Source organism: Giraffa tippelskirchi, chromosome 2, assembly GCF_054371585.1.
Source record: "Giraffa tippelskirchi isolate mGirTip1 chromosome 2, T2T-mGirTip1v1.2.pri, whole genome shotgun sequence".
Taxonomy (NCBI): Eukaryota; Metazoa; Chordata; class Mammalia; order Artiodactyla; family Giraffidae; genus Giraffa; species Giraffa tippelskirchi.
The window spans coordinates 168,794,311-168,817,247 of NC_137276.1; the positions used below are offsets into that span (position 1 = coordinate 168,794,311).

At 36.2% G+C, this 22,937-nt stretch overlaps 1 protein-coding gene across 12 annotated transcripts in view; it reads left to right on the forward strand.

Annotated features, from left to right (window-relative positions):
• POLQ (DNA polymerase theta) overlaps positions 1 to 22,937 on the forward strand; it is a 107,672-nt gene that overhangs the window by 18,087 nt on the left and 66,648 nt on the right. For all 12 annotated transcript variants that reach the window (XR_014077333.1, XR_014077332.1, XR_014077335.1 and 9 more), the window contains 7 exons: positions 459 to 606; positions 2,684 to 2,830; positions 4,172 to 4,384; positions 12,087 to 12,229; positions 13,251 to 13,455; positions 13,747 to 13,889; positions 22,154 to 22,347. Coding sequence is in view for 5 of the 12 variants with exons in the window: in XM_081571853.1 (XP_081427979.1) it covers positions 459 to 606; positions 2,684 to 2,830; positions 4,172 to 4,384; positions 12,087 to 12,229; positions 13,251 to 13,455; positions 13,747 to 13,889; positions 22,154 to 22,347 (1,193 nt within the window). In the remaining 7 variants the exon portion in view is untranslated. The remainder of the gene's footprint in view (positions 1 to 458; positions 607 to 2,683; positions 2,831 to 4,171; positions 4,385 to 12,086; positions 12,230 to 13,250; positions 13,456 to 13,746; positions 13,890 to 22,153; positions 22,348 to 22,937) is intronic.

The window sequence follows — 22,937 nt, forward strand, 5'->3', positions numbered from 1 at the left end:
TCAGGGAAACTTTTTTCTTTCTTCCAGATCTCTCAGGTTTATGTCAAATGTAAGGCTGCAAAACACCACAAAATTCTCTTTGGTAGTACATATTATGATTGTATTTTACTTTTGTTTGTTTAGTACTTTATTGTTTCCCCATTGAGGCCCAAACCCCTTAAAGATAGTACCTTGGCTATCTTTTACTCACCATTATATCCCTATTACCTTTGGGTTGGAGGTCAGTAAATGTTAGTTGAATGAATATAAAAGATTTCCTACTCACGTTGCATCATAAGGAGGTTTATTTTCTTTTCTCTTTTCTGTTTTTTCTTTGTTTTATTACTGAATTTGTAACTGATTTTTATCATGCTTTTGAGTAGAAAAACCTTGCCATTCAAGCAAAATGAGTGACTTTAAACTGATATGAAAATGTTTTGAAAGTATCACTAGAATGGCTACTTCTCTTTCTTTTTTAGGGAGATGAGGATCATGTTGTTAGTTTATGTTATGAGACCATTCGTGATAACCATTCAGTATTACTTTTCTGTCCATCGAAGAAATGGTGTGAGAAGCTGGCATATACCATTGCCCGTGAGTTTTACAGTCTGCACCATCAAGCTGAGGGTAAGTTAGTGATGGAAAGGAAAGGAAGTGATGAAAGGAAAGCCTCCATTCTTAGGACATTTGCTTGAAAGTAATGTTAATAATTATATTAGCAAAGCATGGTTCTTTTCATCATTGCCACCACCTGGATGGATCCTTTGTAAAAGTATGTTTTTGTGACTAATCATCTCCTTATCCTCCTTATAGATAACATGTATACACATTCAGACTAATCTGCAGAATTTCAGTATATTGAATTTATACAGGTATATACTAAGGTTCTTGATTTAGGATCCATGGGCTTTGAAAAGTTGACTTCAAAGCCCCTAAATTGTATAAGAAACTTCACATATACACATTTTTTCTGGGGAAAGTAGTCATATCTTTTTTATATTTCCAAGCTGTTACTCTAAAGAGAATCATGCATACACACACACACTATACACATGTAGTTTAAAATCAACTTTATTGAGGTATAATTTGTCTTGAATAAAATGTGCCTCCTTGAAGTGTATAACTTAATGAATTTTAACAAATGTGTTCACCTGTTTAACTCCTCACTGTGATCAACGTACAGAACATTCCTGTCACTCCAAAATGTTCTCTTTTGATTTCTCTCTCCTCCCTCCATCCCCAGCTTCAGGCAACCAGTCATATATTTTCTGTCACTCTAGATTAGTTGTGCCTTTTCTAAGAATTTCATATAGTAAATGAAGTCATTGTATGTGTCTTTTGTATCTGGCTTCTTTCACTCAGCATGATATTTTTAAGATTCATCCAGATTGTTACTTTTATCAACTCGTTTCTTTTTTATTGCTGAGTATTGATCTATGCATATTGCTATAACCATTAGTGTATATTTTTACTCACTCTGGGATGAGTAGTGTTCCCTCACCACACTAGATTATGGGCCCTTGGGATCAAAGATAAGTGCAGGGAAGACAGGGACAGTTCTGGTTACAGAACATTAGGATATTTTATGACTTGGTTATGTTGGTGGCATCTTGAGGATAGGTAATGGATATCTCAGGCCTAGCTTCAATTAGTAAACTTTGCCTGAAGTTTATATTAGTAGACTTTGGTCCAATATTATAATATCTCTTCTAGTTCTCTCTTAATCAATGCTTTCTTACTATGCCAGCTTATATTTTTTTGTGGCAACTATGATAACTTATATTCCTTAATGACCAGAAACATTATTTATATTCTTTGCATGAGCTTCTTTTGATTTATAGTAGTGGTTTCCAAATCCTAGGACTTGAACTGGAATCTGGGCTATGATGAACTTTTCACTAGAAAAGTAAAGACAAGGTAGCACATTTTTCATAAAGATGATGTTTAAATTTTGAAATTATCCTACTAATTTTTTTATGTTAAAATTACTTTTCTTTTTAATAAGGGAACAATGATAATTAAAAAAAAATTTTAATTGTTTTTAGAGAAGTAAAAAATTGGCAACCCTCTGTGGTCCTCAGAATTTTAGCAGAAGTTTACCTAAAAGATTTAAAAATATATAAAATATAAGATATAATCTATGAGAAACTTTACTAGTTCGGAAATCCAAAGTCTAAGTTATTTTTAAAGAAAATATAGTTCTTGCATCTAAAAAAACCTTCTGGGGAAGTTATACATAGAGGCAAAAAAGAGAGAGTAACATATTATTAATTACCACATTGGTACCAAAAAGGCTAGAAGAATTGTCACACAGAACTAAGCTCCTATGTGATTCTGACACTGCTGGTTTGGTGGGGGCACACGTTAAGCAAGGATTTTGATTTTAGGCTCTGAGTGATGGTATTTGTAATTTTCTTTCAGCTGGTTCTTTTGATCTCCTCCTGTGGGCTTGATCTCAACCTAACAGAGTGGTCCTAAACTTTGGTACACATTAGAATTACCTAGGGAGATTTAAAAATAATTATGTCCAGGTTTCATCACATCATGGAATCCAGGGGTGAGAGCCAGACATCAATATTTTAAAAATATATCCAGGTGATTATTAAGTAGTTTCAGAACCATTGCCTTTTGTCATGACTCAGGCAGATAGCAGTAAAAGAGGTCCAAGGGAAGGTGAACAGTGTTGACAGTTTTTTTGTGACAGGATTGCTAAGATCATCTGAACTTCCACCAGTGATGCTGGAACAAAAGGGCCTCCTAGAAGTGATGGATCAGTTAAAACGTTTGCCTTCAGGATTGGACTCTGTATTACAAAAAACTGTGCCCTGGGGAGTAGCATTTCATCATGCAGGTATCCGTATATTTAATATGTTATTATGAAGCCCCCTCCAAAAATACTTATAATTTCTTTATTTTTATATTTTATTTGCATTTGATTTCTCACTAGCCACACTTAATACTCTTAAATTTCCTTTTAAGACATTGTGTGATTAAGATTAAACAGGAGTAAAACACGTGCAGGTTTATGTACTTATCTGTATGGTATATAAGTACTAGATAACAAGCTTTTTTGATACCACTGGGGATGTGAATTCTAAAGTGATTATATTTCTATACTTTGTTTCCTTAAAACTTAGGTTGAAGTGGTACTTGCTAGCCTAATTTTATGCCACTCTGAATATTTCCTTTTATCTCTAGGGGTATTTGTAATAGTCTTACAAATATATCAAAATCGAATTAATTTTAGAATTTGTCATATTGTATTTTGAAATAATTACAAATGTTGAAAACCTCATACCTAGGTTGTCAAAATTGCAAGGATTATGACAGTCAGTGAATTAAATAACTTCTTTCAGGGAGTGATCTGTCCATGTTGATGTGTGCTAAGGATATGATTAAAAATATATAGTTTCTACTATTAGGAACTTAACCTTTTTAGTTTATTTAAAAATTTTATCATGCTATATAAAAATAAATTTAAAAAATATATATCTACATACAAACACATAAAAATATTTTCATTGTATATAAACTATAATGCATGCTAATAAAGTGAATATTGGTGGACCCACCACTTAATTTACAAATTAAGAACCCAAATTCTCTTGACTTTTTAAAAAAATAAAATAAAAAATAAGCAAGATAAGTGTATATTCTGTTTGCTGTTTTTTCTTTACTCATGTATTTGTCCTTCAGACATTTATTTATGTGCCTGACCACTGTGTTGGATAGACCATCAGATACTGTCTTGAGTAAAGCGTGTCTGTACCTTCAGGGTGTTCTTTTCTAGAGCAGGTTTCAGCAAACTACAGTCTGCTGGTCAAATCCAGCTGTTTTTGTAAATAAAGTTTTATTGGAATACAGTCTTGCCCATTTGTTTTATGGCTGTTCCATGTGACAATGGCAGAGTTGATTAGTTGCAACAGAGATCATCTGTCCTGCAAAATCTAAAATGTTTACAGATAAAGTTTGACAGCCCCTGGTCTAGAAGAAGATAGAACTATACTAGGGTTGGCAGATTATACTCTTAAATTGGTAGACTGTGATTACTTCTTTGTTTACAGTCATAACAGTAGCTTAAAAAAATCTTTAGAGGGTTGTATCAGATTCTCAGGTCCATTTGTAAGTGATCAAGTGTAATGTGTTCCTCATATGTTTATAAATATATGCTATTATAATTTCTTCTTTTTAGGTCTTACTTTTGAGGAGAGAGATATCATTGAAGGAGCCTTCCGTCAAGGTCAGATTCGAGTCTTGGCAGCAACTTCTACTCTTTCATCTGGTGTGAATTTACCTGCACGTCGTGTAATCATTAGAACTCCTATTTTCAGCGGTAGACTTCTAGATATTCTTACTTATAAGCAGATGGTTGGTCGTGCTGGCAGGAAAGGAGTAGACACAGTAGGTAAGTGAGTTTGAATTTTATGATAATGTTGCTGAAGGATAGTGTCAGTCTACTTGAAATTGAATAGCAACCTATTGCTCATCATGTTATATGTCTTTGTTATCCAAAACTAATGTCATCCTTTTGGATTTACTTAATATTTATATAGAGTATAACTTAAAATCTTCATATCATCAACTATTGGTTTTCTAGTAATGTAGAATAAAGATTTTCTTTTGTGTTATATACAGTGAAATGATTCAGTATTATGTTTATCAGATGGCATCACATTAGCTGGAAGATGACTTTTAATTTCCAGTACCATCTGCTGTTTTGTGCTAATGAAGGGATTGATTTTTATGGTTATTAATTCTTTTTAGGTGTCTAGTATTAGAGTTTAACTAGGGATTCTGAGAGCTGGGAAGTACTCTCTCACACTTTTGAAATAGGAACTTCGTGTACCCTCTTCCTCTTTCTAAATTGGTGCTGACTCTGAAAACACATTTTCAATTTTTTGTATCAGCAAGTAGTGATAATATTGCCAGCAGTGTAAACAAAACTTTTTTTCTTAAGTAGTAGGAAAAAGACTTGTTTAAATTAAATATCAAGACGGCAGCAAATATTCTTGCTGCTATATTATTCTGGGTATGACTAAATTGTTGAGTCTTCTAATATTTAAGAACTTTGAGAAGAATGTTCTCTGTCACACTTTCTTTTAGTTTGTTTTTCCATGTTCAAGCAATAGCATTTCTATCTTGTGGTATAAGATGGCAACTGCAGTCTCTGTTATCACATCTGCATTTCAGCCATCTGGGTAGAGAGATGAGGTAATAAAGGGCACATCTTGCCCTTTAAGGACACTTCCCAGAAGTTACACATAGTATTTGTTCTTATATACAATTGGCCAGAATGTAGTCACATGTTTATATTCCCCAGCTACAGGAAAGCTGATGAATATAATCTAGCTGAGTGGTCATCAGTTCAGCTAACATTTAGAGGTTTTATTAAAGGAAGAATGAAGGAGTGAAGTTGCTCAGTCATGTCCGACTCTTTGCGACCCTATGGGCTGTAGCTTACAAGGCTCCTCTGTCCATGGAATTTTCCAGGCAAGAGTACTGGAGTGGGTTGCCATTTCCTTCTCCAGGAAATCTTCCCGACCCAGGGATTGAACCTGGGTCTCCCACATTGCAGGCAGATGCTTTACCTTCTGAGCCACCAGGGAAGCCCAAAGGAAGAATGAGAGAATGGCTGTTAGGGGCAACTATCAGTCTCAGTCCTAGTAGCAAATGATTGATCTGTCTATAATCTCTGAGGGCCATTGGTCTTTTAATCAAAGTTTGTTGATTAAAAAAGCCTTGTAACTCATTAGATTTCTATTACTAGAGTCATCAAAGAAGTTTATCCTGCTTCTGTCTCTTACTTTAGCTACAAAATATGTACATTTGACCTAAATCAATCCCTTATGTTATACAGTAAAAGTGACAAATAGATTCAAGGGATTAGATCTGATAGGTGCCTGAAGAACTATGGACGGAGGTTCGTGACATTGTACAGGGGGCAGTGACCAGGACCGTCTCCAAGAAAAGAAATGCAAAAAGGCAAAATGGTTGTCTGAGGAGGCCTTACAAATAGCTGAGAAAAGAAGAGAAGCGAAAGGCAAAGGAGAAAAGGAAAGATATATCCATTTGAATGCAGAGTTCCGAAGAATAGCAAGGAGAGATAAGAAAGTCTTCCTCAGTGATCAGTGCAAAGAAATAGAGGAAAACAATAGAATGGGAAAGACTAGAGATCTCTTCAAGAATGTTAGAGATACCAAGGGAACATTTCATGCAAAGATGGGATCAATAAAGGACAGAAATAGTATGGACCTAACAGAAGCAGAAGAGGTTAAGAAGAGGTGGCAAGAATACACAAAAGAACTGTACAAAAAATATCTTCATAACCTAGATAATCATGATGGTGTGATCACTCACCTAGAGCCAGACATCCTAGAATGCGAAGAAAAGCGAGCCTTAGGAAGCATCACTACGAACAAAGCTAGTCGAGGTGATGGAATTCCAGTTAAGCTCTTTCAAATCCTAAAAGATGATGCTTTGAAAGTGCTGCACTAAATATGCCAGCAAATTTGGAAAACTCAGCAGTGGCCACAGGACTGGATAAGGTCAGTTTTCATTCCAATCCCAAAGAAAGGCAGTGCCAAAGAATGCACAAACTACTGCACAACTGTAGTCATCTCACACGCTAGCAAATTAATGCTCAAAATTCTCTCAGCCAGGCTTCAACAGTACATGAACTGTGAATTTCCAGACGTTCAAGCTGAGTTTAGAAAAGGCAGAGGAACCAGAGATCAAATTGCCAACATCCGCTGGATCATTGAAAAAGGAAGAGAGTTCCAGAAAAACATCTGCTTTATATGCCGAAACCTTTGACTGTGTGGATCACCACAAACTGTGGAAAGTTCATAAAGAGATGGGAATACCAGAACACCTGACCTACCTCCTGAGATATCTGTATGCAGGTCAAGAAACAACAGTTAGAACTGGACATGGAACAACAGACTGGATCCAAGTCTGGAAAGGAGTACATCAAGTCTGTATATTGTCACCCTGCTTATTTAACTTATATGCAGAGCACATCATGAGAAATGTTGGGCTGGATGAAGCACAAGCTGGAATCAAGATTATCAGGAGAAATATCAATAACCTCAGATATGCAGATGATACCACCCTTATAGAAGAAAGTGAAGAAGAACTAAAGAGCCTCTTGATGAAAGTGAAAGAGGAAAGTGAAAAAGTTGGCTTAAAACTCAGCATTCAGGAAACTAAGATCATGACATCTGGTCCCATCACTTCATGGCAAATAGATGGGGAAACAGTGTCAGACTTTATTTTTTTGGGTTCCAAAATCACTGCCGATGGTGACTGCAGCCTTGAAATTAAAAGACACTTGCTCCTTGGAAGAAAAGCTATGACCAACCTAGACAGCATATTAAAAAGCAGAGGTCCGTCTAGTCAAAGCTATGGTTTTTCCAGTAGTCATGTATGGATGTGAGAGTTGGACTATAAAGAAAGCTGAGCCCTGAAGAATTGATGGTTTTGAACTGTGGTGTTGGAGAAGACTCTTGAGAGTCCCTTGGACTGCAAGGAGATCCAACCAGTCTATCCTAAAGGAAATCAGTCCTGCATATTTATTGAAAGGATTGATGATGAAACCGAAACTCCAATACTTTGGCCACCTGACGCAAAGAACTGACTCATTTGAAAAGACCCCAATGCTGGGAAGGATTGAAGGCAGGAGGAGAAGGAGACGACAGAGGATGAGATGGTTGGATGGCATCACTGACTCTTTGGACATGAGTTTGAGTAAGCTCCAAGTGTTGGTGATGGACAGGGAAGTTTGACATGCTGCAGTCCATGGGGTCGCAAAGAGTAGGACACAACTGAGCGACTGAACTGAACTGATGCAGATTACATTTACGTGTTTAAAAAGGTAGACGAAGAGACTAAGACATTCCAATCTCATTTTTAACTGCCTCCTTCTACCCTTGATTTCTCAGTTAGACTCAACTCTGGAGAGTGTTGTGTCAGTTCATTTTATACAGATACTCTTCTCTGAAACACAGAGGGTCTTTAAGATAATGTAGAAGATAAAGAGGTTTTGTTTGCCTTGCTACATTCTTAGCTCGTGCTTATCTTTCTCATGAAGAAGAATGATTGGAATGTTGGCAGCCTGGATTAATATCAAGCAGTACATCAGATAACATTTAAACAAAGCTGAAGTATACCACAACAACTTTGTTTTTGACGTCTTAGAAACTTCTGAGATTTTGACTTTGCGTAGTGCTCCATTTCAGGGCTTCCAATGGTAAAGAATCCACCTGCCAATGTAGTAGACTAAGGTTTGATCCCTGGGTTTGGGAAGATTCCACAGAGAAGGAAATGGCAAGATCCCCTGGAGAAGGAGATGGAAACCCAATCCAACATTCTTGTCTGGGAAATCCTGTGGATAGAGGAGCCTGGTGGGCTACAGTCCATGGTGTCGCAAAAGAGTTGGGCACAACTTAGCAGCTAAAGAAGAACAATGACATTGCTTCATTTCAGGATGACATATGGCTTGCTCAGAATTTAAGTGTGCAAATAAAGGGTTTCGTGTCAACCATGAAGATTTAAATACCTGTCATGGTGTTTGGACTATGTAGCATCTTTGTAACTTCTGTGCATTTTATAAATGATATTAATGCTTCCTGGTGTTTTATTTAGATGACTGTTTAACCTTTCTGTGGATTTCTTGGAATCTTCCAATGTAGGATGATGGTGCTTTGTGCCAAAAGAGTGATTTACAAGTTAAATGGTTTGTAGATCTATCTATATCAAGTCTATGCATGATTTGATTCAAATTGACTTCTCTATTATGAAGTGGATACAGCATCCCTAGGCAAGTGAGAACAGGAGCTAGAAATATATATTGGCATTATTTTTGGCATTTTCATAAATCTTGGTTATCCTGAAAAGTGGTTATCTATTTTGTTGAAGAATCAAAGCCTAGAAGAGCTTTACACAGGTCAAAGTGGTTTTTAACCTATTGCTAATGCTAGTTGATCCATTTTCTAGATAGTTTTTTTGTTTTAAGCTAGGCTATTTTATAGTTAGTGTCAGGTGGTATATTCACTTCTCTTTGTTTTGATGGTACCTAATGTTTTTTGTAATTGTATTTGGGATAAATAACCAACGGTTATCAAGTTTATAATTCCTTACATTTTTCCTATCTTGATTCTTAATTTGGCAGTCAGTGTTGGGGAAGCATCATTTATATTTTCTCTCTGCCTAGGTGATAAGAATAGTCCATCACAATCTACTTTTATTTTTATTGTTCTGTAATGCAAGTGGCCTTCATTTTGCCTCTTGAACATCTTATTTACTGCTTCTTTTCCCCTACTATTGAATTCATTTGGGAAAAAAAGGGTTTTCTCTGGTCTTAATTGTTGTAGTAAGTGTTTATGTTTTTATAAATTGTTTATTTGTATATGTTTTTAATTAATAAGTGCTTTCACATATTTTTGTCCATTTGACCGTCTCAGTAACCTAAAGCATTTAAATTAGTGAGTTTTATATTGTGATTTTTAGGTATCTAGTAATATTTTTGATTTTGTATTATCATCATGTATACCTGTTAATGGAGCTCAGGTTTGGCTGTTCGCTGCACGATAGGCCAATAAAGTCAAGTGACAAGGTGTTGAGTCAAGGAAAGTGACCTTATTCGAAACCAGCTAACTGTGAAGGAGAAGAATATGGACTAGTGTCCTTAAAAACGATCTTAATATCTTGGTGCAGGCAAAGGGCTTTTTAAAGTCAGTGTGAGGAGAGGGGCTTTAGGGTGAATGAGCAGCTTCGGCACAGTTCTCAGATTGGTTAGCATCAAGGTGAAATTTCAAGCATCACCAATTTTCTGGGTTCAGCTGGTTGGGGTCTATGTACTTGTAGTCAGCAGTTTTTATCTGGGAGTCTACTTCTTATAAAACAGCTTAGGAATATGTGTCAGACCTTTTATCTATACCTTTCAAGGAACTGAGAGTTCAGTGACTCTGCTTTGTAGCTGGTTTATACTCTAAATTGTTAGCAGTTTCCCAGGCCAACAGTTATTCTTTGTTTTTACATCTTCACATTTACTAATCATTAACTCTTCAGCCAGCCTTTTGAGACTCAAGGGAGGCCTGGGAGACTAAAGACCTATGGACTCAGTTGTGTACAGCTCTTTGTGGCCCCATGGACTCTAGCCTGCCAGGTTCCTCTCTCCATGGAATTTTCCAGGCAAGAATACTATAGTTTGGTGACATTCCCTTCTCCAGGGGATCTTCCTGACCCAGGGATTGAACCTGTGTCTCTTGTGTCTCCTGTGTTGGCAGGCAGATTCTTTACCACTAGCAGCACCTGGAAAGACTAAAGCAAAAGCTTTTTACTTCAAAGGACAGGGACACAGGAGATAGTGTGCAGTTTCACAACTAGTAATAATTTGCATATACATTTTCCCTTATAGTTTTCAGAATATCTATTACTATTACATACTTAATTATTCAATGATAATAGTTAGTACTGTAGGGAAAGAAAAAAAAAAAAAACCTTTTCTTTTACCCTCTTAGGTTCTATGCCTTGTGCTTGCAAGTTAAACTGACAAATTACAGAGTAACAGGAAAAAAAGCCATACATATTTGAGTCGATGTTTAATTTTTTACATACATGTTGTCCTTAATTGAAATAAAAATCCAAAGAAGCAGTTAGATGCTGGGGGTTTATGTATCCTTTTACCAGAGAGTGATAAATTGTAGAGAAGTGACAAGACAAAGGAAAAGGGGTTGGTCATAGTTGAAAAAGACATGTGTACCCCAGTGTTCATTGCAGCACTATTTATAATAGCTAGGACGTGTAATCCACTTAGATGTCCATCAAGAGATGAATGGATAAAGAAGTTGTGGTACTTGTATACAATGAAATATTACTTAGCCATAAAAGGAATGCACTTGAGTCCGTTCTAATGAGATGAATGAACCTAGCTCCTTCAATACAGATTGAACCTTCAATACAGATTGAAGTTAAGTCACAGAAAAAATATTATATATTAATATGTATATATGAAATCTAGAAAAATGGTATTGATGAACCTATTTGCAGGGCAGCAATGGAAATGCAGACATAGAGAACAGACTTGTGGACACAGTAGGGGAAGGAGAGGGTGGGATGAATTGAAAGAGTAGCAATGAAACATATACATTACCATATGTAAAATAGATAGCCTGCAGGAATTTGCCATATGACGCTGGGAGCTCATACCTGGTGCTCTGTGACAACCTAGAAGGATGAGATGGTGTTGGAGGTGGAAGAGGGATTCAAGAGGGAGGAGATTTATGAATCTATGGCTGATTCATGTTGATGTATGGCAGAAACCAACACAGTTGCTGCTAAGTCGCTTCAGTCGTGTCCGACTCTGTGCGACCCTGTAGACGGCAGCCCACCAGGCTCCCGTCCCTGGGATTCTCCAGGCAAGAATACTGGAGTGGGTTGCCATTTCCTTCTCCAGTGCATGAAAGGGAAAAGATAAAGTGAAGTTGCTCAGTCGTGTCCGACTCTTAGTGACCCCATGGACTGTAGCCCACCAGGCTCCTCCATCCATGGGATTTTCCAGGCAAGAGTACTAGAGTGGGGACCAACACAGTACTGTAAAGCAATTATCCTCCAATTAAAAATAAAGAAAAGGGGTTTAGCTTTCTAGGGGGTGGTACATTGTGGAATGGTAGATATGTGGTGGAAATTAATGCAAGTTAAGTTTTATGTAGTAAGGCTGTGCACACCTTAGTCATTGCTGAATTTTTGTCTCCAGTGATAAGAATTGTTCTGCTGCTATGAGAGACAGGAAGGGGAACACATTCACAGAGTTTTTTCTGTCCTGCTTCTAAGAAATAGGGAGAGGGCAGAGAGCTCTATGTTGGCTGCTGCTCAGTTGCCTTCAGGTCAAAATAATCCTTATGCTAAAGTGGCATATTTTGGTATAGCATATTGTGATCCCCTTTAATCCAAAATTCGGAAAATAAAAACATTTGTGGTAATTCTATAACAGCCACTGTCATCTGTTGTCTCCTTTTAAACAAGTGAGACAATATAAATTCTCTTTAGCAGATATCTTACGGAGATGTGTTGTGATTTTGCAAATGTACTTTTTTTTTCCGTTATAGGTGAGAGTATCTTAGTTTGTAAAAACTCTGAGAAATCAAAAGGCATAACTCTACTTCAGGGATCTCTGAAACCTGTTCGTAGCTGTTTGCAAAGACAAGAAGGAGAAGAAGTAACCTCAAGCATGATAAGAGCTATTCTGGAGGTAAGAGGGAGTTCACCAAATCACCACTCACTTTTTTGTTCATATAGTACAATGGTAGAACTTTAGTGTGTTAAAAATCTTAACTTTCTGTTTCTTTATGAGATTATTTATAACCTTTCCAAGTCTGAATCTCTTTTATATAGTTACTTCCTGGAGATTAATACAGCTAGTACCATATAAATCTACTTCAAAATAGCAGATTAAAACCCAAATGCCAGATGGTTCAGTTTATTTTTTAGGTGTTCTTTATTATTTTCTGAATTTTTTTAAAAAGATGACAACAATGGACCTTAGTTCCTCCATCCAGATAATGTATGGGTGCCCAGTTGTTCAGTTGTGTCTGACTCTTTGTGACCCCATGGACTGTAGCCTGCCAAGCTTCTCTCTCCATGAAATTTTCCAGGCAAGAATACTGGAATGAGTTGCCATTTCCTTCTCCAGGGGATCTTCCCGACCTAGGGATCAAACCTGTGACTCTTGCATCTTCTGCATTGACAAGCAGATTCTTCACCACTACCACCACCTATATATATATATATAATTTAATTATATTGTTAGTTCCTGCGTTTTAGATAGATAATGATTCATCTATTTTCATTTATGAGAACATGTTGGATCTACTTACAAAAAAAATATATATATATATATATATTTGCATTGGGTCTTAGTAGCAGCACATGGGATCTTTTGTTGAGGCACACCGACTCTCTAGTTGTGGGCTTAGTTGCTTCACAGCATGTGGGATCTAGTTCCCTGACCAGGGATCGAACCTATGTTCCTTGCATTACAAGGTGGATTCTTAACCACTGGACCACCAAGGAAGTCCCTGGATCTACTTTTAAGGAAAACTTTCCGTGTTATCAATAGGTGTTAACTGTTTTTGTAATGAATGATGATGGAAGAGTTAATAAAGAGTCTCTGCATTAAGATGCTGATAACATTTTAAGAGAAAAATAATTTATTTTATGAGGGCCTGTGTCTTATTAAGAAGTTACAGAAGATTTCAAACCTCTTTTCTCAGATAATAGTTGGTGGAGTGGCAAGTACATCACAAGATATACAGACTTATGCTTCTTGTACATTTTTGGCTGCAAGTATGAAAGAAGGGAAGCGGGGAATTCAGAAAAATAAAGATTCTGTTCAACTTGGAGCAATTGAGGCCTGTGTAATATGGCTGCTAGAAAATGAATTCATCCAGATTACTAAAGCTAGTGATGGAACAGAAGGTAAATATGACTTCTGAATTGCAACCTACTCTTTTGTCTTTAGTGATCAGAGTATCTAAGACTGTTTTAGTAAAAGGAAATTGACTTATCAACTAATTTTAAATAAATAAGTGCTGTGTTCAGCAACATCAAACAAGTAGCATAGAGCCTGCTGATAAATATCTGTGCATTGGCTTCTGTTTGTAAAACTGATCAGAGCCTGAAAGATTAATTACAAAATGCCAAAAGACAATATTTTGTTTTATTTTTAACATTTGGTCCTTTATTTCCCTACCCCCACTCCCAAACCAGGAAATGTATATCATCCAACACACCTTGGTTCGGCAACTCTTTCTTCTTCACTTTCTCCAGTTGATACTTTAGATATTTTTGCTGACCTACAAAGAGCAATGAAGGGCTTTGTTTTAGAAAATGATCTGCATATTGTTTATCTGGTAAGTTCTGTTTTCTTCATTATTATCTTTGTAAAAATGGGGAGAAAATACCTGTAAAGAATCCTGAACATCAAAAACACCCTAAGGGAATAAATTGTCTGCTTTCCTTGACTAGGATAGTACTGGTGGGAATAGAGATGAAGTAAGAAGAATTGTTTTAAAGTAATAACCTAATGTTCTAGTGACCTTTTAAATCGGCTTGCCTACTTGTCTGTTTTCTTCAGCTTTCTTTCAAAAGGATTTGAGGTGATTTATTAAAAACATGTATTCTACAGTTTGTAAGAACACAGCAAGGGGCAATGAGATATCTGGAAATTAAGGATAAGATCATAATGTAAAACTCAAGCAAAGATTGGTACATAAACAAGAACACCAGTAAGTCATGTACAGTTGTTGTGCCCAACATTGATTCTGGGCTGTCTAGCAACTGTAGCAAAGAGTAAAGCTGGTTAGTCTTAATATTAATAAGATAAAAAAACAAAAAAAAATATAAGTGTTGCATTTTGTTGCCTAGGAGAATTGTAGTCCTAAAATCACACTATGGGACTTAAATTTTTGATAAAGTATTTATAAATGCAATGAGGAATTTTAAAAGCTTGTTTACATTAGATAATCTTATAAATATTATTTCTTAAAACAAAGATTTTTTATAAGAATTGGATAAAATACAGTTTGAGGTCATATTCTCTGGCAAGAACCTGACTGGAAATACTTAATTTTGCAATTAAGAGTAGATGGGGGGAGTGATGTAGGCAAGATGGTTGTAAAAGAGATCTCTGACTGTAGTCCTCATCAAAAATATGAGTTAGCAACTACTCACAGTCAAGAACAGTTTATAAAAATCCTAGAACCTGGTGGTGAGGTTAAAACACTCTCTTATGTAAAACCTGAGAGAAGCCACCTTAGAATGCTAAGAGCACTGGTTTCACTTTGACTGTGTTGCCCATCCTTCAAGCAAGCACAATGCCTCACTGGAGAATCCAAGTTGGCATCCAGTTTCATCAGCATTCTGGAGCATTCCTTGGGAAGGTCACTTATGTATCGCCTCACAGAGAACCTTAGGGGAATTGGCAAGGTTAGATAGACCACCAACGGTCAGCTAGACACAAAGAAACAGATGGGGCTCGCAGTGACCAGTATTTGGATCATGGCGGTGGTACTGCATCTCTCTCTTAATCAGAAAGACCATCAAATGACATTATCTGTGGCATCAAAATGATGTCCCCATTTGATCAGGAAGCAGGGCAAGCAGTTCTGCCCAGCTGGCATCCCTAGCCTGTGCATAATTCTCAATGTATATACTTATAAATTTTTATTTTTTATAAGAATAAAAAAATTTTATTCTTTTTTAATAATAAAAAATTTTTATTCTTTTTTTATAAGAATAAAAAAATATTTGGGGGAATTCATAGAGGGAGAATGTAGTAACAGAGTCAGATTAAGAATGTGATTTATGAGCTGTTAATAAAAAGGTATAATAAAAACTTTAATTAAAAAAAGAAAAGAGAGGGAGCCAAGTCAGCAGCCCTGCCAGCTGCAGAGCTTGCCTGTAGCCTTGCCTGACCAGGGAGCCTGACTCTGGAATATAGCCTGGAATCCTGCATGAACACAGAGTTCATCCTTTGGGCCCACCCAACTGTGGAACACAGTCTCTGCCTGTACTGAAACATGGAATCCAGCTAATGGCACCAACTAGCCAGGGAGTACAGTTTGTTCCTGCTTGACCAGAGAACCCAAGGAGCAGCCCTACCCAACCTCAGAGCTCAGCCAACCTGCCTGACTGTGTGAGCACAGTCATGGGACATGGCTATCCATGTAACCAGGCTAGCAGTTTCACCTAACCAGGCAGCTCAGGCAGTAGTCCTGTCTGACTGCAGAGCTGAACCAGTGGCCCCCCTGACCAGAGGCCCTGCCTGTTCCCTTATGAATTCTACCAGCTGGCTCTTTCCACAAACTAGCCTGACTAGTGAAAATCTTCTCTGGCAAAGCAAACATGAAGATTGGAAGGAGTGACCACTTCCTCAAATGCACAGATACCAACACCAACATGCAAGAATAATGAAGAATCAGGGAAACATGACACCACCACCACCACCACCAAAGAAACCAATAAATTAATAAAAACTTCAGTAACCAAACCTAAAAGAGATCTATGAACTGACTGACCAAGAATTCAGAATAATCCTTTTAATGAAATTCAGTTAACTTCATTAAAGAAAATACAAATAGGCAATTGACAAAATTAAGAAGTCAATACATGAACAGAATGAGAAGTTCAACAAAGAAATAGAAACCATTATACAAAAGCCCCCACCTCACTAAGCCCCCCCAACCCAGAAATCCCAGAGCTGAAGAATACAATAAGTGATTTGTAAAATTCAATAGAGAGCTTCAAAAGCAGACCTGATAAAGCAGAAGAAAGAATCAGTGAATTCAGATAGGTCATTGAAATAATACATCCAGAGGAAGGGGTGTTGGGGGGGTTGGCTAGAAAGTATAAAATTGTGGAGTGAGAAAACCCCATAAGACTTATGGGACACCATCATGTATATTATTGAAGTCCAAGATGGTGGAGGGAGAGAAAATGACAGAAAGTCTATTTAAAGAAATAATGGCTAAAAATATCCCAAATATGGGGATAGATATGGACATGAAGCTAAGAGGACCTCAAACAGGTGCAACCCCAAAAGGACTTCATCTTGATACATCTAACTGTCAAAAATCAAAGATGAGAATTTTGAAAGCAGCAGGAGAAAAGACTGTTGTCAAGTACAAGCAAACCTCTTAAGGCTATCAGATTTCTTAGCAGAAACTTTGCAGAGAGATTGGTATGATGTATCAAAATATTGAAAGAGGAAAACTGCCAACTAAGAATACTATACCTAGCATGCTGTCTTTCCAAAATGACGATAAGATAAGGATTTTCTCAGACAGACAAAAGCTGAAGAAATTCCCTGACATGCATTTATAAGAAATGCTAAAGGAAGTTTCGAGCTGAAATGAAAGGGTGCTGTTTAACAACATAAAAACATGAATGTATAAAACTCGCTGGTAAAGGTAAATTTATAATAAGATTCAGAATTCAGAATATAATGGTGATATGCAAATCACATATGAAAGTTAAAGACAAACTTGAAAATAACTAATTATAATTTGCTAATGGATACATAAAATGTAAATTGTAATATTAACTGCATTAAATGAGAGGGGATGGAGAAGTAAAAATACAGAGTTTTTGTATAGAATCAAAGTTATCAGCTTAAAATAGAAAGTTAAAGCTGTGTATACAATGGAACATCATTTATCTGTTAAAAAAAAGAAGGAAACTTTTCCATTTGTGACAACATGGATTAACCTGGTGGGCACTGTGCTAAATGTAATAAACCATACAGAGAAAGATAAACTTTATATGGTTTCACCCATGTGGAGTATGAAAAAGTTGAACTCAGAAACAAAGTGGAATGGTACTTGCCAGGGGCTGGAGTATGGGCGATATGGGCAGATGTTGGTCAAAGGGTACAGTCTTTCAGTTATAGGCATACTTCCTTATTTTATTGTGTGTTGCTTTGTTTTATTGTGCTTTATAGATACTACATTTCTTTTTTAGAAATTGAGGGTTTGTGGTAACCTTACATCAAATAAGTCTCTTGGTGCCATTTTTCTAACAGCATTGTTTTTATTTTTTAATTTAAAAATTTTTATGTATTTATTTTTGGCCATATTTTGTTGGCTTGTCTTCAACCAGGGACCAAACACAGCCCCTCAGTAGTGAGAGCATGGCATCCAAGTCACTTCACTGGACTACCAGAGGATTCCCTAACAGCATTATTATTTTGAAAAAATATTTACTTGGCCTTGCTGGGTCTTAGTTGTGGCACATGGAATCTAGTTCCCTGACCAGGGATTGAACCTGGGCCCCCTGCATTGATGCAGAGTTTTAAACAATGGAACACCAGAAAAGTCCCAGCATTGTTTTTGTTTTTTAACATTAAAAATTTAAAAAAAAATAATTTATTTATTTTTGTTGCTGTGTGTGGGCTTTCTCTAGTTGTGGAAAGTGGGGATTACTCTCTACTTGCGTGCACGGGCTACTCATTGCAGTGGCTTCTCTTGTGGAGCACAGGTTCTAGGCACATGGGCTCCAGTAGTTGCAGCACAGGGGCTCATTAATCATGGTTCATAGGGCGTAGAGCCTGCAGGCTTCAGTAGTTGCAGAACATGGGCTCAGTAGTTGTGATGCACGGGCTTTGCTGCTCTGTGGCATGTTGAATCTTCCTGGACTGGGAATTGAACCTTTGTTCCCTGAATTGGCAAGGCGGATTCCCATCCACTGTACCATGAGGAAAGTCCCCAGAATTACTTTTAAATTCAAGTGTGTGGTTGGATTTTATTAGACATAATCCTATTGCATACTTAAGAGACTACTTTTGTATGCACTGGGAAACCAAAAAACTTGTGTGGCTCACTTGATTGTGATAATTGCTTTATTGCAATGTTTTAGAATGAACCTATAGGATCCCCAAGGTATGCCTGTGTAAGATGAATAAGTTCTGGGAATTTAATGTATAGCATAGTGATTATAGCTAGCATAGTGATTATAGCTAGTCATATGTATTGTATACATGGATTTGCTTACAGAGAGAATCTCACCACACACACACACACAGTGGTAACTATGTGAGGTAATAGATGTGCTGATCACCTGATTCTGGTAGTCATTTCACTGTGAATACATATATCAAATCATATTGTACCCTTTAAATAAATATATTTGATTTCATTTGCCAATTACCTCAATAAAGGAGGAGGGAAGGGAAGGGAGGAATGAAGGAGCAAATACATGTGTTTTGATAGGCAAGTGAGTGGGGGGTAAATCTGAAATTATTATAAGAATTAGGAAGGCTTATCAAGAAATATATTTCAATAAAAACACTGTATAGGGGCAAGCAGTAGGAGAAATGTCTGGACAGGGCCATTTTTCCCCCCTTCTAGTGAACATGTGTACTTCTACTTCATTTGTGTACTTCATATGTTCAAAGTTCTGTGCCTGAGAATGTGGCTAAGAAGAATCTCAATGCTGGTCTTACCAGTTATCTGGCATGGCCTTAAAAATAAGTCTCACTTATTGTACAGTGGTTATGATTATGAGCTCTAGGGTCAGACTTCCAGTTTATTTCCATGAAAATTAGATTTAATGCAAGAGGCTTGCCAGAAGGCACAGTGGTAAAGAATCTGCTTGACAGTGTGGGAGATGCAAGAGACTTGGATTTGATCCCTGGGTCGGGAAGATCCCTTGGAGTAGAAAATGACAACCCACTCCAGTGTTCTTGCCTAGAAAATTCCATGGACAGAGGAGCCTGGTGGGTTACAATCCATGTGGTCACAAAGAGTTGGACATGACTGAGTGACTGAGCACACACACATGCTATATACACTACTTTCTACCTGTTTTTCCCCTTTAATAATGTATCTTGGAAAGCACTCTTTATCAGTTCATGAAGACTTTTATTCTTTTTATATCTGTAGAACTCCATTGTGTATGTGGATATACCATTGTTTATTCAGTCAGTTCCTCTGAGGAATATTTGAATTGTTCCCAATATCCTAGTATGGCAAATGATGCTGCATTGAATAACTTTGGTGCATAATATTGTAGTTTTGATGGAGGTGTATCTTTAGGAAAGAATCCAAGAAGTATGATCGCTGAATAAAGTGTAAAGACATGTGATTTTGGTTTTGCAAAATTGTTCTCCATAGAGTTTGTATCATTTTCCAATTTTACCAGTGCTATATGAGGTGGTTATTTTTCTACAGCCTCGTAAAAAAAGGTATGTTGTCAAGCTTTTATATTTTTTTAAGCTTTTTTATTTTGTGTATACTTTTAATTTGCATTTTTTATGGATAAATTGAACATTTTTTTCTGTATATTTAAGGCAGTATGCTTTTATTTTCTATGAATTGTCCATGTCTTTTGCACATTTTTCTATTGTGTTTTTGGTCTTTTTCTTAAGTTTTAACAGTTCTTTTATATATACTAAGAGAGTAGTTCTTTGTGATGTAAATACTTTTCTCCTAGTTTTCCACTCAGCTTTTGATTTTGTTTATTGTGTATTTTGTATAGCATTTTAAAATATATAGTTGAATTTTGAACCTTAGAATCAGTGAGAAATTATTTGCTCGCTCTGGGATTTTAAAGAAATCCTCTCACATTTTCTTCAAATAATTTTATGATTCTAGTCTCTCTCTTTTGAGCTCTGTTCCATTTAAAGTTTATCCTAATATATGGTTCTTCAATTTTATCTTTTTTTATAATGGCTATCTGTAGTCACATCTTCATTTATTAAAAAGGTTTAATTTATACACAATGACTGAAAAATTTTCTTCTGCTTTCATTTAACTTTTTTTCCCCAGTTTTTATGTTCTAGTATGCATTTGTATTTAGATACATTTCTGATTTCCATTTGTTGCTGGGTATATTTTTATTTCATTTGTTAACCTGACAGTAGACCAATTTTACTAATATGTACACTACTACCTTTGTTTTAATTAAAAGTTTTTATTGTATTATCTAGTAGGGTTAGTTTCACTGTTCTTCTTTTCTGATGTTCATAGCTATTCTTGCTTGCTTACCTTTTAGTATAATGCTTAGAATTAACTTGGTATTTTCACTGACATAGTTAAATTGATACATTAATGTGGAGGAGAACTGATTGACATCCTTCTTTTTTATTTGATTGGTCTTATTCATGAAAAGAGATGTTTCTTTGAGTCTATGTTGGGGCTTTCAAGAGTGTTCAAAAATTTTTTCATAGAGAATTTGAGGTTTTTTGAAAATAGCTTTGTTGCAATACAATTCACATAATATATCATTTAATGTGTACAAGTCAATAATTTTTAGTATGTTCACAGAGTTGTGCAGTCGTTAGCATCTAATTGCGTAACATTTTCATCACCCCAGAAAGAAACGTTGTACTTATTAGCAGTCACTCCGCATTTTCTTTCAACCTTCTCATCCTCCCCTACCCCTGAGCAGCCATTAGTGTGCATTTTTCTGTAGCCTTTCTATTCTATTCTTATTCAGTAAATAGAATTATATAATATGTTATCTTTTACAGCTGGTTTCTTTCACTTAGCATAATGTTTTCAAGATTCTTCCATGTTTTATCATGTATCAGTACTTAAGTTATTTAATGCAGAATAGTATTCATTGTATGGGTGGTGGTAGTGTTCCGTCTCTCAGTCATGTCTAGCTCTGCGACTCCGTGGACTGCAGCGTGTCAGACTTCCCTGACCTTTATCATCTCCTGGAGCTTGCTCAAACTCATGTCCAGAGAGTCGATGATGCCGTCTAGTAATCTCATCCTCTGCCACCCCTTTCTGTTGCCTTCAATCTTTCTCAGCATTAGGAACTTTTACAATGAATCGGCTCTTGGAATCAGGTAGTTAAAGTATTGGAACTTCTGCTTTAGCATCAGTCCTTCCAATGAACATTCAGGGTTGATTTCCTTTAGGATTCACTGGTTTGATCTCCTTGACTCCCAGAGACTCTGAAGAGTATTCTCTAGCACCACATTTCAAACACATCAATTCTTTGGCGCTCAGCCTTCTTTATGGTCCAATTCTCACATCCATCCATAACTTTTGACCTATTTGTATTTTTGAATCTGTAATGTGTCTATTATAGACAGCATATAGTTGGATTCTGTGTTTTTTTTTTAAAATCCAGTCTGTCAGTCTCTATCTTTGATAGATTATTTAGCCCATTCATATTTAATGTTACTGTTGATGTAGTTTGATTTACATCTTCCACATTATGTCTCTTTATTTTCTGTGTGTCTCATGTCTTCTTTTGTTTTCTTGTCTTTTTACTGGTTTCTTTTGAGTTTAGCAAACACTTTTGTGTATAACATTTAAACTTCCTTAATTAATTTTTCTCTATATTTTTTTGAAGTTATTTTCCTAGTAATTGCTCAAGTGGTTAGCATATAAAGTTTAAAAATTTATACTAACTTAATTCCATGACAAAGAGAAACATTATTCTTATATATCTGTATTCTTATTCCTTTTTTGGGTGGCTGCTATTAGTGTTTTTCTCATCTGTGAGTTGCTTATGATTAAATGAAGTTTCCATATTAACAAGACATTATCATATTTAGAAATCCAAATATTGAGGCTTTTGTTTTTAATATGAAGTTCACATCCACAATTTTGTCATTTTTGTAATGCAGTAATTTTAAGTAATGAATGATGTTTCTTTCCTTTAGGTTACACCTGTGTTTGAGGATTGGACTACTATTGATTGGTATCGATTTTTCTGTTTATGGGAAAAGTTGCCAGCTTCTATGAAACGGGTGGCAGAGCTAGTGGGAGTTGAAGAAGGGTTCTTGGCTCGCTGTGTGAAAGGAAATTTAGTAGCCAGAACTGAGAGACAGCACCGACAAATGGCCATCCATAAAAGGTAAATATCAAGGAGCCTGGACTATTGCGTTTTTAGCACGGTATTGGATGTGCACCAGATGTCCAGTTTTGACTGAATATAGTAAAATTTTCAACTTCTTGTATTTACTAAATTTATTGATATTTTAGTTTCTTCTTTGTAGCTTATAAGAAGCCACTGTATATTGAGATTTTTTAAAGTAGAATATTTAATTACTTCTTCCCTTAAAGAAGATGTGAATCAGAACTGCCAACTTAATGTGGCTTCATTTGAGAATATGGTTTGTATTACCCTTAGAAGTGATTCATTACCAATAGAGAAGAGCCATTTGAAAGATTTCAGGTGGAGAAATTACATAGGCTTCAGCTTTTTTGAAATATAATAAAATTGCTTTTCTTAAAGCAATAGTTTCATATTACTTATGTTGTACTCAAGTGTAAATTTTGTAAGGATTAAATACAAATACATATAATCCAAATATACTTGGATGATTTGTGGCACAATTACCTTTCACATCAAAACTTTTTTATAACCAAATTTTGGTTGAAACATGATTTGGTGATATAATTGTGTATCAAGCATTCTTTAAAAAAATATTTGTGCCATCACAT